Source organism: Mustelus asterias, chromosome 22, assembly GCF_964213995.1.
Source record: "Mustelus asterias chromosome 22, sMusAst1.hap1.1, whole genome shotgun sequence".
Lineage (NCBI taxonomy): Eukaryota > Metazoa > Chordata > Chondrichthyes > Carcharhiniformes > Triakidae > Mustelus > Mustelus asterias.
In genome coordinates, this window is record NC_135822.1 from 39,813,072 (window position 1) to 39,832,233 (window position 19,162).

The following is a 19,162-nucleotide window of genomic DNA, read 5'->3' on the forward strand; positions in this document are numbered from 1 at the left end:
ATAAGATGAATCAGTAACTATGGCTTGAAATTGAAGTCTGATACTAAGTATGAGGTCCTTGTGAATTAACAAGTCAAATGTGGCATTACACAATAAATGACAGTCATTAGATGAGAATTTCCCACTTTGCTGGAAGTAAATGGAACTTCTATCATCAGTCTAATGAAGTTAGACAGTGAGAACAGGTTTGAAGAATTTCCCAGCCATTGTCACTGAATCTAAAGATTTACTGTAAAGTGATTTAAGATCTAAGAAGTTAATTGGTAGGTTCAAAGAACGTTAAACCAATTTCTGGAAATAAATCCTTTAACCAATTTATATTAATTTATATGCAATTCCTTTTGCTAGTTAACAAGGTCACGCTCATGGCTATTTCTGCAAATCATTATGTAGAATGAGTACTGTGATGAAGCTTCATTTCAAAAGATGAGAAAAAAATTTGGTATAAGAATTTCAAATGCCTTTAGCCATTTTTCTTAAGTTTTGTATGCTATTTTTAGCATTACAGGAAAAAGGTAGATGCATTATTTGTCATTCATGTTTCCTTTGGCTTGGTAGTTTGCTGGTAGCATCAGAAAGGGAACAGTAGCACCATTTGTAAAACTTTAACTTTGGAACTGGACTATATAAATACAAAACCAAAACAGTCTTTCAGATTCATAATGATCACAATTAATACTCAACTGTTTAATTTGTGTTGTTTAGGCATTGCCTCCAATATTATTGCTGTAACTGAAAAGTCTGCATGCCTGTTGAAGTCTGAACTTACCAAGAGCAGAACACGCATTTAGCTGTCGAGCGACAGCTCCATCAGCCAGGTCAAGAAGAAATCCAAAAAGAAGAAACCAGCAAGCATAGTGGGGGTGCCTATGGAATAATTATAAAAGAAGTTCATTAAAATGCTGCTGTTGCTAAATGGCTTTATGACTGACATCATTGTTAACAGGAAAATGTACTGTTCAGGATTCAAAGAATCTTTTGAGGATTGTAAACCATTTTAACGTACAGTACATTTGAGTCTTTGTACTAAAGTGTCATTATCAACCTCACCCAGGACACAGGAGAGTGGGGTGCAGAAGGTGTCAAACCCCGAGGCCCTGGGGGCATCCGGGTTCAGTATTTTAAATGGCCTCGTTGCCCTGACTGAGTAGCCAGAGCTGCAGACCTGAGCAATCGGCAAAAAATAAATCAGATCTGGCAGGCTGAGGGTTCCCATTTAAAAAAAATCTGGTCTATCAGTATCAATGTTAATTCACCAGTTGTTGTTGCATGGTTCCATTTTTTTTTTCAAAGGCCCACCGGGGGAAGGTGTGTGTGGGGGGAGGGGGGCGGAGGGTGATTTTCTGGCCACGTTGCGCAAATCCCACTGTTTCAGGAAAATTCGAGGAGAGGACTGAAACAGTTTACAATGTTCCCAGGTACACCCCCCCCACCCCCACATCCCCACAGGAACCTGATTGCCATTCGTTGAAATACATTTTAACATTCAATGTAGGCTTAACACGGAATCTTCCAAGAACATCATATGTTCCCACCCGCCAGTGTGATGGAAAGCCAGTGGGAATCACAATCATTCTCCACAAACGGAGACCAGATGTGCTAACCATGTCAGGGGGCCTGAAGGCCACTGCAGCATCTGGGTGGTCAGGGACATGGAAGGGCAGGGCAGGATCTTGGCACTGCCAGGTCAGCACTACCGAGGAGGCGGAGCCTGAAGGAGCATGGGGGGACTCTGATGTACATGTGAAGGGAGAGTGATCTTTAAATTCAATTCGACTTTGAGGGCACCCTGATCTCTGTGAAGGCTGGCTTGCTGGCATGTTTTGGCCCCTCCCCTCAGTATTAAGGCACAAGAAAATGGCCTCCTTCTGCACTGTAGGGATTCTATGGATTCTAACTATGCTAGATGAGTGTCATATATAATTATCTTGCAAATAGAGGGTGAAATTGTGGCTGGAGGTCTGTTCATTTTGTTACTAATGGAAGGTTACAATGAGTGAGCTTTGTGGGATGAAGTTGCTAGGCTAGGAGTACATAATAGCCTCAATGAATCAATACAGTAAAACAGTACATTGCACACGATTTTCAAGAATCTTTCCCATTGACAAACTTTGGCCCTTTTGTCTACTTACCTATTATACCACTCTGAGTACTTTTTAATGAGTTTTTTGAGGTTTTGACATATAGAGACAAAGTTGTGTTGCATGGTAGATATTGAAAATTTATTGTACTGATAAGTAGTTATCATCTTCAGACGTGCTCAATAAACAGGAGAAGCACTGAGGCCCATGATTTTTCTCCCTGGTTCTGACCTCACCACACAGTATTCGATTCCCATCTGATTACCAGAAAAGCAACAACAGCATAATATAAAAACAGTAAACTGAAATAGTGAAAAGACTGAACCAAAGATTCTCGGGGGAATCTTACCAAAAAAGGCAGAGTGTTAGTTCCGTTGAGAAAGGTAAACATGTCGGTTTTCTTTCCAGATTTTATCTCACACAGTCACACAACCATTGTTGGCATCGTACCAACCTGGCAGTGCTAATCTGTGCCAAGGGGCAGTGCCCCAGGGCTATACTCACCTTTACGCCCCAAGGGATCCCTACAACAGGTTCACATTTGGGTGAACTTCTTGTAAACTGCATGTGAAATTGTGCCTTGGGTTCAATATGTGGCAAGGGGCGGTTTGATCATTTTACATGTATTGAAATCAGGTTCATGCCCATTGTGGGTGTGCACCGGAGTACATCACCGGCGGAGGGTGGTGGTGGTGGGTGGTGGAAATCGGAGGTTGCGATCTTGCCGGTGAGATTCAAGTTTCATCAGGTATTGAGCTGCTGCTGCCATTCCCGTGAATGGTGAACGTGGGCTCAAGATAGCCCCCACAGTATTGGAATGCACTTGGCATTCGTAATAGAACAAATGAATTGGCTGCATAAATAAAGACGTATGATCTAATAGCCAGTAGAATGACAAAATCTAGTATCTGAATATTCAAGGGTACATGACAGACAGCTAGGAAAAATGGAGGGGTAGCTCTGCTAATTCATAGAATTCCTATAGTACAGAAGAAATCCATTTGGCCCATTGAGCCTGCACTGACAATAATCCCATCCAGGCACTATCTCCGTATCCCCACATATTTACCCTGCTCGTTCTCCTGACACGAAGGGGCAATTTAGCATAGCCAATCAAAAAAAAACAAGGGAATGTAAATGGTGATGATAAAGGCTGAGAATGGTGCTAACAGCATCCCATGAGAGATCAGAATGTTTAAATGGCAGAACAAAGGTGCAGAGTGTCAGAATGCAGCAGTTGGCCTTAGTGGGGTGGGAGAACCAGATGGAAAGGAAGATTTTGAGAGTGGAAAAAAATATATATAAATAAAAATGGATGAATAAGATGAAAAGAAATGAAATAAAATAAATGGAGACGGGGTGGGGGAGAGAGTTCATGCTCTGGAGTTGTTGAACTCAATGTTCAGTCTGGAAGGCTGTAAAGTGCCTAATTGGGTGATGAGGTGCTGTTCCTCCAGTTTATGTTGCGCTTCATTGGAACATTGCAAAAGATCGAGGACGGACATGTGGACAGGAGAGCAGGGTGGTGTGCTGAAATGGCAAGCAATAGGAAGTTCTGGATTCTGCTTGCGGATGGTCTGAAGGTATTCTGCAAAGTGGTCATCCAGTCTGCATTTGGTCTCTCTGATGTACAGTAAACCGCATTGGGAGCAGCGGATGCAACAGACCAGATTAAAGAAGGTGCACGTGAAGCACTGCTTCACCTGAAAACAATGTTTGGACCCTGGGATGATGAGCAGGGAGGTGAAGGGGCAGGTGTTGCACCTTTTACGATTGCATGGGAAGGTGCCATTGGCGGTGGGAGAGGTGTTTGGGTGTGATGGGGGAGTGGACCAGGGTGCCCCGGAGAGAATGGTCCCTGCGGAATGCTGACAGGAGTGAGGGGAAGATGTGTTAAGTCGTGGTATCATGCTGGAGTTGGCAGAAATTGTGGAAGATGATCCTTTGAATGCAGAGGCTGGTGGGGTGAAATGTGAGGACAAGGGCAACCCTATCCTGGTTCTGGGAGGGAGGGGTGGAAGTGAGAGCAATGGCCTTGGGCGATAGGTTGGATAGTCAAGAGACCTGTCAACCACAGTGGGTGGAAAACCACAACTGAGGAAGGAGGAAGACATATCAGCAGTGCCATTTTGGAAAGTGGCATCATCAAGACAGATGCAACAGGTGCGAAGGAACTGAGAGAGTGTGATGGACTCTCTACAGGATATGGGGTGCGAATGCGCCAGGGACCTTCCATGAGCCACCCTCAACTGCACTACCAGGGAAATGCAGGAGCTCAGTGGAGCCCATCAAGGGACGTTGGTGTTGTAGACACAAGCTCTCCATAATCAATGGGAGTGTTGGTGATGTCTGAGGGTTGAAGTACCAAGGGGCAGCCACTAGGTCACCCAAGGGGGAGAGGGTTGTCAAATGAGATGGGAGCTTTGCAATGGCCTGCGTTTGTTGGGGGAGGCGGGGTGCATGTCAATCAGCCAGGAATGGAAAGGTTGTTCCTTGTGTGGCCTCACTGCAGTTTGGAGTGTGATGATGTCCAGTGAGGTTAGAGATCACCCTATTCAGAAGGCATGGGCGGGTCTGAGGGAATAGGGGCCAGTGCCTGGGACCCTGCCATCTCACTTTTGCAGAAGCTAACCCTTGCAGGCTGTGTTTGTTAGTCTTCAAGATATCTCAGGGATAAGGGAAGACTTGAGGGCAACAGGGTGTTTGACAATGCTGACTCTCTCTCTCCCTCCCCTTCTCCATCCTCCCCACAGATAAAAAAATTAATTTTGGCTTGCAGCCAGGCCAGCTAGCCTTCATGGTATTGTCTGTTGCTGAAGCAGATAGGCATTGGCGACAGCGCCATGGCCATCCCATGCCTGATCTAGCACCGTAAGAGCCAGACTCCGAACATCAGGGGGCTACCACAGAGGTTTGTGTGTCAACTGCCCATTAGGTAGTGGAGTATGAAGACAGCCCTTCCGTACAGGAGGCGCTGGTCTTTTAACAAGATGTTGAACAACATGTGCTGCTGTGGACTGCGCCTTCATAGGGAGAGGGTGCAGCATCTGCAGCAGGTTTTAGCTCACCTGGCACCTAGAGGAGGATACCTGCTCCTGGTGGCTGTGAAGATCACGGCTGCTTTGAATTCTTTTGCATCTGGGTAGTTCCAGGGCTCGACTGGGGACCAGCGCAGAATTTCACAGACCTCCATGCACAGGTGCATCTGTCAGTGATAGATGTCCAGGAATCTGATTACATCACCTTCCACCTGGATTAGGCATGCCAGGATGCTCAGGCTGATTCTCTGCCATTGCCAGGATGTCCCAGGTATGAGGGTAATAGATGGCACTCGTGTTGATCTTTGAGCTTTGTCTCCAGATGGGGTACCCTTCATTAACAGGAAGGGATACCACTGAACATCCAGCTGGTGTGTGACCACCTCCTGAACATTATGTATGTGTGCACGCTATCCTGGGAGTGTACATGACTCCTACATCCTGGGACACTCAGAGATACCCGACATGTTCGAGGGTCACCTTCAACCAAGGAGTTGTGGGACTAGGGCTACCCAATACAGCCGTGGCTGATGACGCCTGTGCGGAGGCTACAGACCGAGGGGGAAACCTGTTACAATGAGGCCCACTTTGCCATCAGGAGCATCATCGAGTGGTGGGTGGACCTCCTCAAGATGTGGTTTTGATGTTTGGACTGCTCACAAAGAGGGTGGCATGGGTAGTGGTCGTTTACCACGTGCTCTACAACCTTGCACAGCAGGGGGTGACATGGTGGAGGAGGAGGAGGACAAGGAGGATGACGAAGGAGCTGAGCATCTGGCTGTCAGGTCCAACAGGGTCGTAGGACCTCCAGATTTGAGGCGTAGAAGCTTCATTGTCCGACAGATCAATCCCCACCACTCCCGCTCTCATACCCTGTCTTGCCCGGTCCCTTGTTCCCACATTCCCATCATATTGGTCTCCTTCCCATTCCCCTCCCCACAATCCTTGCCAGCCCCTTCTGTTCCATCTCTCCCTCCACCCCTCCCACATTCCTCCTACTCCTCCTCTCCAAAAGTCAGCTTGGCATCACACTAAGGTGAAGGGCCTGGATTGGCAATGTCAGTGAATCTCCTCGCAAGGCTTGATGGTGATGATGACTTGCTGAGAGGAAAGCTGTGGTGCTCCTCAGAGTCTGAAGTCTGACTCCAGCCTTTCTGATGATAGTCCACTTACCCCCTGGTTCATCATTTTTGGAGCACTGGGTTCACTCGATTCCATGTAACAGTAAGGGGGTGGGGAGGCTCAATGGTCTGACCTTCAGAGTCATGGACTGGTGATGCTGTCAAACCTGGCTCTCAAAGAACCCAAGTTGGGAATGAGTGTGGCAGGCACGTGGGAAGATCAGAGCTCCAAGCAGTGGACATAGCCCCTCTCTCCAATTCCTCTTCTCTTAACAGACAGACGTAACATTGATAGTTAACTCGGTATGGAGGCGACATGTGTTTAGTGACAGTGTACAATTGGCGTCCCCTTCCCCCTAACTGGAACTGTGAAACTTGCCTACTTAATGGTCCTCTATCTTCCACTCCTTTCGTTCCCTCTCATTCCTTCCACATGTGTCTCCAGATCGAACATTAGAGGTGGAGGCAGCCTGTTGATGACAGTGCTCTCTGGTCTATGATTCGTCTGGAAGGCCTCGACCTGGAGGGGTCCAGCCGACGTTTGGGTGTCACAAGTGACAACGTGCCACCATTTCCTGCCCACAGCTCAAAGACAAAATTATGGTGGAAATGGAAATTGGAAGATGAGATTGGGGTTTTAGATGTTGTGAATGGGCCAAACTCATGTTTACTGAGCATGAGACAAAAATTCAGACTGTATACTTAGCAGATTAAGGAGTTTGTGGATGATACAAAACTAGTTGTATGGTTTGTAATAAAATAGACAGCTGCAAACAGACTGGTAAGGTGTGCAGAAAAGCAAATACAATTCAATCCAGGTAATGCATTTAGAAAGGACAAACAAGGCAAAGGAGTTCACAACAAATGATGGGATGCTGAGAAGTAAGGTAAAGTCACCATAGTCCTAGATGACCATAGGCTGCTCTCCCCTTATGTGATTTTAACCTGAGGATCACCATACCTCAGGCGAGGGGCACGGTTGAGAAGGTGGGCCTTCATGAATAAACTCAGTCGTTATGGGAATTGAACCCACGCTGTTGGCGTCACTCTGCATCATGTACTAGCCAACCAGTTAACTGAGCTAACGCAGCTGAGAAGTGTAGGGAACAGAGGAGCATTGGACCAGATTCCTGAAGGTAGCAGGACAGGTCAATCAGGTAGTTAAGGAAGTATTCAGGATAGCTTCCTTTATTAGTCAAAGCATAGAAATATAAAAGAGGGAGATTATACTAGAACTGTTATGATGCGTTAATTAGACCACAGCTAGAGCACTGCATAGAGTTTCACATTAGAGGAGGGATGTGATTGCACTGGAGTGGATCAGAGCAGACTTATGAGAATATTGCCAGAGGTGGAAAATCTTTTTGAGGAAATATTGGATAGGCTGGGGTTTCCTTTGGAACAGGGAAGATTAAGGTGGGAGAGAGATTTAATCAGGGTGTATTAAGTTACAAGGGAACTAGTTAGAGTGGATAGGAGGAGCCTATTTCCATTAGCAAAAAAGTAAATGATCAGGTTTTAAAGTATTTGGCAGAAGGATTAGAAGGGAGTTGAGGAGAATTTCTTTCACTCGGATGGTGGCAGAAGTCTGGAACTCACTGCCTGAAGGGTGGTAGAAGCAGGAAACTTCATCAGAATTTAAAGATAATTTGAATATGCACTTGAAGTGCTGTAACTTTCAGGGCAACGGACCAAGCGTTGGAATGTGAGATCAGCCAAAACAGACACAATGGGCTAAACGGCCCCCTTCTGTGCTATAAGTTTCTGTGCTTTTGAATAGTTAGAAGATGATTCCAAAAAGCTCTGCTTGACAGCATCCTTAGCACTGGGAAAGGTGGTGGGTTGTGAACAAATGATTATGATACAGCCCTAAACCACTTTACCCACTGTTCCCAGCCTGTGTGCATTGTGTGATTTACAAATATTAATGGATAGCAATGTGGCCATGATGCTGTTGAAGAAGTAGCATTGCTATTTAGTGTGCTGAGTATGCATGTAGCACAATGAACTAAAGTTACATAAAGTGAGGCCAGTTCATTTAAATAAGTATGCAGTGTTCCCAGCACACAAAACACAGAAGGCTCATTATCTGGCATCAGCTGCTCTTCAAGGCTGGCTACTTTCCCTCGTACTAAGATTAAAGCAAAATTCTGCGGATGCTGAAATCTGAAACAAAAATAGAAAATGCTGGAAAATCTCAGCAGGTCTCTGACGCAGGTCCATCCAGACTCGAAATGTTGGCTCTATTCTCTCTCCATAGATGCTGTCAGACCAGCTGAGATTTTTCAGCGTTTTCTGTTTTTGTTCCATTGCACTAATGCTGAAGGATAAAATGTTTGCAGTAAGATTGGAACGACTAATGATATCCTTCTAGGATGTAATTTCACTGCAGAGAAGGGAGCACAGGCAGAATGAGAAAAGGGGGAAGGGTTGCAGATGAGCAGCCTGGATGGAAGTGAGAAGAGTCAGTTTGGTCTCCTGGGAATTGTTGATGTAGATGTTTGCTGCTACCGCCAAAAAAAGTCTGTTCACTATTTGCCTAAGTTTGCAATGTTATTTAACAGTACGTTGGCAGGGATCTTTCGAGCAGCAGTATGACAAACAAATTGCTTCAACGCTGCTGCATCTTTCCTCCGGGATGTTTTGACCCTGACTGTCAAAGAAATACACAGCACAGTAACCCTCGTAAACTCTTGACAGAGTCAAGAAGAGTTGGGGGAAGACAGCACATGCCCCCTTTTTTACAGCGCTAGCTGCCGTATGGTAATTTTAAAGGTTCAGCATTTGAATGTTAATACATGGGTGAGTTAGTAGGTGAGAGAGTGGGTAGGTGAAGTGAGTGAAGGGGAGAGAGGGAGAATGAAACACAGTACAGCTCCTCTTCCCCAGGTCCACCTGACATTCCAATACTTCTACAGAACTGCCTATCTGATGAGTCATTCTCTTAGTACTGACCCTATGGCAGTGCAGCACTTTGTCAAACCTGCCTCCCTGACAGCATAGTTACTCTGAGTTACTCTCAGTACAATAGTGCAGCATTCCTTTATTACCCAACCACACAAACTCTTTTCTGGCTCTTTTGTCAGTACTGTAGTCCTTAGCACTGCCCCACCAAAACTTCTACATTTCCCAAGTCCTGATCTTAAACATTATAGCATTTTCTCAGCGCTGTGCACCCAACATTACAGTAAGATGTCTCACAACACCAGGTTAAAATCCAACAAGTTTATTTGGCAGCACTAGCTTTCAGAGTTTCAAGCTCCTTCATCAGGTGAGTGAGGACTTGTGTTCATAAACAGGGCATATAAAGACACAAACTCAATTTACAAGATAATGGTTGGAATGAGAGTCTTTACAGATAATCAAGTCTTAAAGGTACAGACAATGTGAGTGGAGAGAGGGCCAAGCACAGGTTAAAGAGATGTGTATTGTCTCCAGCCAGGACATTTAGTGAGATTTTGCAAGTCCAGGCAAGTCGTGGGGGTTACAGATAGTGTGACTTGGACCCAAGATCCCGGTTGAGGCCGTTCTCATGTGTGCGGAACTTGGCTATCAGTTTCTGCTCAGCGATTCTGCATTGTCGTGTGTCGCGAAGGCCGCCTTGGAGAATGCTTACCCGAAGACCAGATCTTTTACACAGAGAGTGGTGGGTGCCTGGAACCCGTTGCCAGGGGAGGTAGTGGAAGCGGATACGGTAGTGACTTTTAAGGGGCGTCTTGACAAGTACATGAATGAGATGGGAATAGGGGATATGGTCCCCGGAAGTGTAGGGGGTTTTAGTTAAGTCGGGCAGCATGGTCGGTGCAGGCTTGGAGGGCTGAAGGGCCTGTTCCTGTGCTGTAATTTTCTTTGTTCTTTGAATTTTATCCCTGGGTTGGAGTGGTTGTCTTATGAAGAAAGCTTAAGTAAATTGGGTAGATATTCTTGGAGAAATGAGAGATGACCTAAATTAATAATTTCTATCCCCTTGGTTCTACATTTCCCATTGAGGGGAAATGTTCTTTCAGAATTTACCCTTTCAAGCCCCCTGAGAATCTTAGGTATTTCCACAGTAAACTGGCAAATCTGCTAATTGGTAAAATGGCTGAAGATCATTGTGAGGTGTTCAAAAGGGATTTGAGTATGATACAGAACTAATTTATACCCGGAAGGAGTAAGAACAGTACTTGCCAAAATAAAGTCGTGGAAAACTAAAGACTAAGGATAATTTAAAACTAAAAGAAAGCATACGAGTATGCAAGAACTAGCATATATATCCTAGTGACCACAGTAGATACTGAGAATAACAAATGGGCTCACAGCAGATAGTAAGAACGACAAACTTGATAGGGATTTCAAAATCAACACAAAAGAACTTTACAATCATGTCAAGGGAAAAAAAAGTGGTCAGGAACAATATAACATTGATATAGAAGTGACAAGAAGAAAATGGCAGACAAGAAAAATTACGCTGTGTTAGCATTTACAGTCGAGGAAGAAGTTAGAATGCTTGACATCTTAAGGAAACTAATGTTGAATCAGGGATGAGAACTTACCAAATTAACAGGAACAAAGAAAATAATGGAACTCATGAGTGACACCTTCCTGGGACCAAATAGTTTCTATCACATATACTGAATCTTTATGCATGAGAGATGAGTGAGTGAAATTCTGCATTTAATTCAGGGTGAATGTTTAATAACCTTTATTTTTATTCTCACAAAATGCTTGCTGCTGGAATTACTTAATTAACACACACTCCAAAAAAGAAAGAAAATACAACATTCTGATCATGGGCAGTAAACGGAAACACCCAAATTCTGTCCATTACAATGAAAAACCTGGAAGCAGGATACTAGTGCTGTGGCTTGAGTTAAAGAGTCAAGGCAAGGTCCGCTAAAAATAAATGGTTCCCTATTGTCTATTGGCTTCCTGGTCGCATGCAAGTCTGTTAAGATAAAATTACACCCAATTTCTTTAATCCTCCTTGTGCCATAAAGCACAACTCAACATAGCTGCTTGCATTGTGCACAGATGTTTTGTTCACCAGTCAATGATTTACACTAGTGACAACACAGATTTGAATTCACTGCCCTCATCTTCAAATCCCTTCTTTGCTACTCCATTGTCACATTTGAATTATTTCAACCTTGTACTCCTTCCCATACCCCTTGGCCTTATGCGATCCAGATGACTATCCATAAGAAATATTCATTTTAATTATGTCTGTAGTTCTTACCCATTTAAGTTACACAGAATTGAAGATAGTCCCATCACAAGATTTGTAAGAGAAAGTGCATTGGCAGCATTCTGGCGTGCAAATTCTTGAAGGTGGATCCGGCCTGCCTGCTCACTAAGAAACAACTTCTTAGCATACTGGAAAATACCTAAAACCAAAAATGTAGTCAATCAGATAATTAAAATGTTAATCCTAGTAGCCACTTCTAGAACTTATCTAGAGTACATGTAGGTTTGGTAAAGAGGAGAAAAACTTGAGCAAGAGACTATACTGCTGGCATTATCTCAGTTGAAAAAAGTGAAGGTCTAATTAGACATAACGTAACTTGGTGTATCTGAAAGGTCATGGGCAAGCAACACATTTCTCGATATTGGATCAATGCAGACATTCTTCTCCATCAACATAAAGGACTCAAAATTACTCAGTCCATTAACAGCAATGACTGAGTTCTTAAATTTAGTAGGACCTGTTAGCTAGCAGCTGAGGTGAACAAATAAACAAAAGTTGTTGCAAATGTACATAGCCTAAGGGGAACTTTAATAGAAAAAATATATAGTACTTTATATCAGAGAAGGGCTAACATATCAGTAGCGATATTTCCTCTAAACAAAGAGCAGACATAAATTTAATTCTTCTAGGCCACCTTTTGGCATTGGGACCAAGAATTGATATACGGCAAAACAGTCCAGTAGGGATGTCATGATATGATTTAATATTCCAATAATCTGGTTACTTTTTGTATCAATATCAGTCTTGCAAAATGCCATTATGAGCATATGAGCAATCCAAACAATTTACTGTCAACACCAGAATTTAAAACATGTTTCTGAAAAAGTTAGTACCAATAAAGGAAAGACTTGGGGGAGGTGGGGTGGAATTCTGCAGCCATTCACGCCAGTGGGATTCTCTGGTCCCACTGGCAGCGTACACCCATCCCGCGGGTTTTGTAGCGGCGTGAGGTGACATCAATAGGAAATCCCATTGACAGTGGCGGGACCAGAGAATCCCGCACGCCACCTCCTGCTGCCAAGAAAGACGCAGCTGGGAGGCCGGAGAATTCCCCCCACGTTGTCATTTAAGCCAGGATTATATTTGGCTATTGTGATAAATAATTGTCATATTGTAAAAGGCAAATTAATAGTTGTATATATAAACAGATATCAGTATCTCTCATTTCAAGACATCGCTACTTTAAAAGCTAATCTAACATAATCTCAAAATATCCAACATTAGCAGAACGTTTGTGTTAAGTGCAGTCAAGCCAAACTTATTTTGCATGTACGCTGACTGTTTCTTCTGCTGAACCAGAGAGCCCCGAGTCAAAAACCGAGCTTTTAAGTGGCTATGGGCATTATTTTGTGAATTCAGGTCTATTCTCATTGAATCAGTATGAAGGAAGGCTGAAAATGGTCAGTTTGCCTTTGCACTGGGTGGGAATCACAAATCCATATTCTTTTGGTATTATAATAAAAAAAGTAATGTCCTTTGAAAATTAAATTTTGATTATTGGTGGGAATAAGATAGCCACTCCTTTCCAGTAATGAATGTGCATAATGAGCTAAATAGCAAATATTTTGGAACCGACCAACAAAACAATAATATGCTTGGCTCATAAATTCTAAACAGAACAATGGACATCTCAAAACTTTGGGAATGACTGCACTAATTTGCAATCAACAGGGTTAATTCGTGGTTTAGCTCAATTCAGATGTTTAACCTTCTTCCATTCAATAATCCACAAAATTGTGGCCAAAGAAATCAAATTCCATTTACATTGAAATAACATTTGTAATAGCTCAACTAATTAAAATGGATTTTATATTGAAACAAACAATTCTAAAGGTTTCTGCTTAATAGCAGTTAATAAAGCATAAGTATTCAAGGCTTTGTTTAATAGTGGCATAGAGTACAAGAACAAGGAGGTTATGTTGAGCCTGTATAAAACACTAGTTAGATCTCAGCTGGAGTATTGTGTGCAATTCTGGGCACCACACCTCAGGAAGGATATGAACGCATTGAAGAGAGTGCAGAAGCGGTTTACAGGAATGATTTCAGGGATGAGAAACTTCAGTTATGAAGCTAGATTGGAGAAAGATGTCCAAAGATGTGCAGGTTAGGTTGATTGGCCAGGCTAAAAATTGCCCTTAGTGTCCTGAGATGCGTAGGTTAGAGGGATTAGTGGGTAAATATGTAGGGATATGGGGGTAGGGCCTGGGTGGGTTTGTGGTCGGTGCAGACTCGATGGGCCGAATGGCCTCTTTCTGTACTGTAGGGTTTCTATAACCTACTAATTAACATAAGTTAAATAAAAAAAGCTCCTGGCTGCAAACAACTTGTATGTTAAATTGTTCCCCAGAATTTGGTTCCTGGGACTAATTTATTTTTTATTAATTCAAGCTAACCAGTGGACGTCTCACCTTTACTTGCAGTTTCTATCAACTGCTGGATATATTATAGTGTTTACATTGCATGTGTTGCCAGTGGTTACAAGAAATCAAGGAAGCTACAGTCTTATTGGAAACACTAAGAGCGCAATCTTACCAGCCATTCACAGCACGCTCCCCTGAAGCGAGGTCGGAGAATTTGGCGCCCAGCCAAATCTCTGTTCACTGCAGCGGGATGGAAAAATCCCTCTGGCCTGAACGGCCGTAACATTCAGGCCATAACATGGGTGGGCTTTGGTCATTAACTAAAATCACTCAATTATTTGTGTTCTTCCATTCAAGTTTAGATAAATTTTATTTTCAAAATCAACCATTATAAACCATACCACTTGGGAATCAAAACTCCAAGCAAGTACATTAATGCAACAGGCAGTTAGCATAACATATCCTGCTAAAAATTTATCTTGCTGCCGCAAAATGCCAACAGTAAGCCAGTTCTCAGTTTAAAAAAATGCTTTGAATAAGAGAAGACTTATTGAGGTAGTGTGTTAAATAGGTGTTGCTTTTACTGATGATCAATGGTTTATTCTGATAAAAGCAAACAAATGTAGTTTATTTTAGTTCCTTTGCATTTCATCAAGCCAGCATGCTATGAGATGTCCCCTCCCTCCATTAACCAAGTCTGATAAGATCTATAATAAAGCTAATTCTGTGAATAAATGGCTAAAAGGGCGGCATGGTAGCACAGTGGTTAGATTCCCTGCTTGGGTCACTGTCTGTGTGGAGTTTGCATGTTCTCCCAGTGTCTGCCTGGGTTTCCTCCGGGTGCTCCGGTTTCCTCCCACATTCTGAAAGACGTGCTGGTTTGGTGCATTGACCTGGACAGGCGTTGGACTGTGGCGACTAGGGGAATTTCACGGTAACTTCATTGCAGTGTTAATGTAAGCCTTACTCGTGACTGATAAATAACATTTTAAAAATGAATGAGCAATGGGGAGAAGATAGCGGAGGATCATTAAGAAATTATTTGCAAGCCTGGAGATCTTTTATAATCCTAGACAAAGCTATCTCTCCTAATTATCATTTCCACTGGTGACAATGATGGAGAAAAAGACGCGTGCATCTTTTTCTAAAACAAACAGAACAAAAATAATACAGCAATATTTCTTTCATTCCAAATTACAATTTCAGGTTAATTACACTTTTGAATCAGTTCCACAATTAGCAATGAATGGAACAAGGGTTAAACCACTCAGGTTTGAGTTAAAGATATTTTTCTCTATCATAAATCTTACCACAGCTTACCACACTGAAATTTTAACTATTACCCCAAACCTAAGTAGCAGATGCTAACGAAAGGGTTAAAGACTTTTCTCTACCCCTCCCCTGCTACCCACTTCAACCAATGGACTATGACATCATGCTATTTGCCCACATTTCCCAACTTTCAAATGTGCGTGCTTTTTAAATACCTAAATGCTAAGCTTTACGTGGGAGAAAGGCTTAAGGTTCAAGTCCTACTATTGTGTTTTGCACCCTGCACTTCACGTGTTTTCCAAAGCCAGCCAAGTTCAAGTCTTTTTCGATCTGAAAGAAAACAGCAGATCAGAGCAACACAGAAGCCAACAAATGTCTGCTAAATCAGCATTGTACAGAGACCCCCACTCAGAAGATTCTCCATTAAAAAATGCTTTATACAAATGGCATCTGTTCAAACCATACTTTCTTTACATTCAGTTAAAACATTCAGAACATCAAAAGTAAGTACATGTAGTAGTAATTTGCTGTGGAAAAAAAACTAATTGTAATTCATATAAATGGCAACATGACATAGCAATCAACAATTAGAGGACACCGTCTAAATCTCAGAGTATAAAAATCATAAAAACTTAACATGATTTAAAAACATTAGGATTACCTACCGTAAGTATCATCTTCTCATTCTTTCAATGCGGTTCAAATTTCACATACAAATTAAAATACTTGCAATCTAAACATTGGCCCCTTCAAGATTTTAATGACTAGCAGTAGCTGTGCAGCTGTGCGGTTCTTCCCAGCCACTGATGCACTTATCGCTTTATTCTTACATTGCACCTCAGATCTTTTGAACCATTTGGCAGTAAGTTTATGCAGCTGAAGTACACAAATATGCACAGCCCACAGAAAAAAAAGCTCCATATCAAGAACTAAATTAGTGAAATGTGACAGCTTTTGAATGTAATTCAGCCTTCACATACAAAGGGAGACAAATCTAAAAGGTGATCACTTAATATTCAACCTCACTTTTTCTTCCACACATAAGTGAATACCACCAAAATGGAAAGAAAAGTAGGCATCTGTTAACCAGTTGCATGGTTTGGCAAACACACGCCTAAGGTACAATAGCTTTGTGTTTGTATTAATGGACTAGTAAGCCAGAGGCCTGGACCAATGGGCTGAAGACATGTGTTCAGATCCTAACAAAGCAACTGGGAAATTTAAATAACTAATTAGATAAAATCTGGAATTAAAAGGCTCGTATCAGTAATGGTGATCATGAAAACTACAGGACTGATTTAAGAATCCATCAATTCTCAATGCCCTTTAGGGAAGGGAATATGGGCTGCACGTGTCTCTGGACCCCCAGCCATATAGTTGTCTCTTAACTGCTCTGTGAAATGGTCTAGCAAGCCACTCAGTTATAGTCAAGGTAACAGTTCACCATCACATTATCACAGGAAATGGGGGATGGGTAGTAAGTTCTTGACTTTACCAGTGACATTCACATTGTGAACGAATATAAAAATTCCTGTGTACTTTCCATTATTGATGAAAAAAGTCACATGTTGCTTAGAACATGGCCACAGCGTGATTGCAATATATCCTCCGATTCTCTCTTGCTTTGAAAAAGTCTTAAAATCAATCTGTGAACAAAATTACTTCTTGACCAATAGTCCTTTTTTAAAATTCAGAAGCCATACACAGTATAGCAGCAGTTAAAAATCAGACTGTTTAAGGAGCACAAACCAGAATGTTGTTTTTGCTTACTCAATGGCAGTTAGACATATAATTGGCCAATTGGATTGATACAAATGTATACAGAGGGGACCTGATTGTCCCATGCAAGTATCCATTGTGACACCTCATTGTTGAGCATGCTCTTTGTGAAGCTAGGCAAGGTTGTGGAGATCCCCAGTCACACATCAAATAAAATAGGATACAAAGAAAAAGGCCATTTGGTCGATTAGTGTATGCTGGCTCTTTGGAAAAGCAAGCAAGCTAGCCCCACTACCTTCCATTTTCCTTGTAGCTCTGCACATATTTTCTCTTCAGGCGATTATCCAATTCCTCTTCTGAAAGCCTCAATCAAATCTTCCTCCACCATGTTCGGAGGCAAATGGAGTTCAGATCCTAACCACTTATTGTGTTAAAAAGGTTTATCCTTGTGTCGTGTTTGGTTCTTTTATCAATCATCTGAAATCTATGTTCACTGGTTCTTGACCTGTGCCACCAGAGTTTCTTCCCATCTACTCTGCCAAAGGCTCATGATTTTGAACATTTCTCTCAAATTTCCTCTTAATCTTCACTTCTCCAAAGAGAATATCCCCAGTGAAAACAACTTTTTCAACATAATTCAAGTCTCATCCCTTTTAGCCTTTTTCAGAAATACTTTCTGCACCCTTTTAAAACCATTCACTTCTTGGAAAAAGGTGGCAGGATTGGACACAGTTCAGCATGGATTTATGAAAAGGAAATCAAGCTGGAAATGAAAATCTGCTGGAATTCTTTGAGGATATAACTAGGGGGAGCCAGTGGATGATTTGGACTTTCAGAAGGCTTTCGACAAAGTCCCACATAAGAGATTAGCTTGTAAAGTTAAAGCGCTTGGGATAGTGGGTAGTGTATTCAGATAGATGAAAACTGGTTGGCAGACAGGAAACAAATGGGAATTTTTCCAAATGGCAGGCATTGACTAGTGGGGCCAAAAGAGAAAATGCTGGAAAATCTCAGCAGGTCTGGCAGCATCAAGGAGAGAAGAGAGCTGACGTTTCAAATCCAGATGATCCTTTGTCAAAGCTAAAAGTGGGAGATATTTATACTGCAGGATGAGGGAGTGAAAGATGAGTCATAGCCACAGAAACAGCTAATAGCTGTCCAGAGAAAATAAGGACTGTGGATGGACAAACAAATTAAATAAAATAGAATCAAAACAAAGGGGTCGAGGTGGGGTGCAGCAAATCATCTGAAGTTGTTGAATTCGATGTTGAGACCGGAAGGCTGTAAAGTGCCTAGCCGGAAGATGAGGTGCTGTTCCTCCAGTTTGAGTTGAGCTTCACTGGAACATTGCAGCAGGCCAAGGACAGACATGTGGGCATGGGAGCAGGATCGTGTATTAAAATGGCAAGCAATCGGAAGGTTGCCATAGCCACATTTCTTTCTCAGTGACTGTCTTTGTCTCCGACTTATCCCACGCGGATTTCAACTCAAATTCCACCCCGCATGTAACCTCCAGGATTACAGGTACCTCCAGGATTTACAACATTCTTCAAACTGCTGTTTTCACCACATCCTGAAAGCCACTCAGTTCCATGAGCTGCCACATGAAGACACTCGACATTTCTCTCCAGCAACACCGTCTTACTCTCTCTCAAACTGTCCCTGTCCCCAGTTTCATTTCATCCTCCGCATCATTCGACATCTTAACAAAAAACTTTTCCTGTTTCTTGCAGATGTAAAGGAATGCAAGCTTCAACAACGTATCAACACCACTGCCCATCCCAGGCCCTCCACCAAGCCCAATTCCTCAAACTCCATTTCTTCTAGCCCCAGGCCTTGCCGTGTCTTCACCATACCCTTCGACCTTCCCCTCTCTGAGGCTGAGTGTGCTGTTCTCAGCAAAGGACTTAGCTTCGTCCTTTATGTCCCCACCTCAATGAATTCCGGGCTCGACATGATGTTGAACTCTTCTTCCGTCGCCTTCATCTCCGTGCCCACTTCTTTGCACAAGAGTCCTCCCCCTGTTCCACAGATCCTTTCACATACCTCCAACATTCTGCCTCCAATTGGACACCCCCACCGGGACAATTACCTGCCCTCCATCTTTTCATTGGGAACTGTCGACGGGACATTGGCCGTCTCCATTTTTCTGTCCCCCTCACCCATTCCAACCTCTCTCTTTCCGAACTTCGCTCCCTCAGGTCTAACCCTGACATTGTCATTAAATCTGCTGACAAAGGGGGTGCTGTTGTTGTCTGGCGCACAGACCTCTACCTCGCAGAGGCTGAGCGCCAACTCTCAGGTACTGCCTCCTACCTCCCCCTGGACCATGATCACACCACTG

At 42.9% G+C, this 19,162-nt stretch overlaps 1 protein-coding gene across 1 annotated transcript in view; it reads right to left on the reverse strand.

The window, feature by feature from the left end:
* Window positions 1-18,873, reverse strand: part of tmem269 (transmembrane protein 269) — a 38,803-nt gene extending 19,930 nt beyond the window's left edge. The window contains exons 1-5 of the mRNA XM_078238473.1: window positions 18,751-18,873; window positions 15,364-15,429; window positions 12,667-12,757; window positions 11,459-11,606; window positions 770-867 (exon numbers count right to left, since the gene is read on the reverse strand). Coding sequence (XP_078094599.1) covers window positions 770-867; window positions 11,459-11,606; window positions 12,667-12,757; window positions 15,364-15,429; window positions 18,751-18,873 — 526 coding nt within the window. The remainder of the gene's footprint in view (window positions 1-769; window positions 868-11,458; window positions 11,607-12,666; window positions 12,758-15,363; window positions 15,430-18,750) is intronic.
* Window positions 18,874-19,162: the final 289 nt, after the last annotated feature.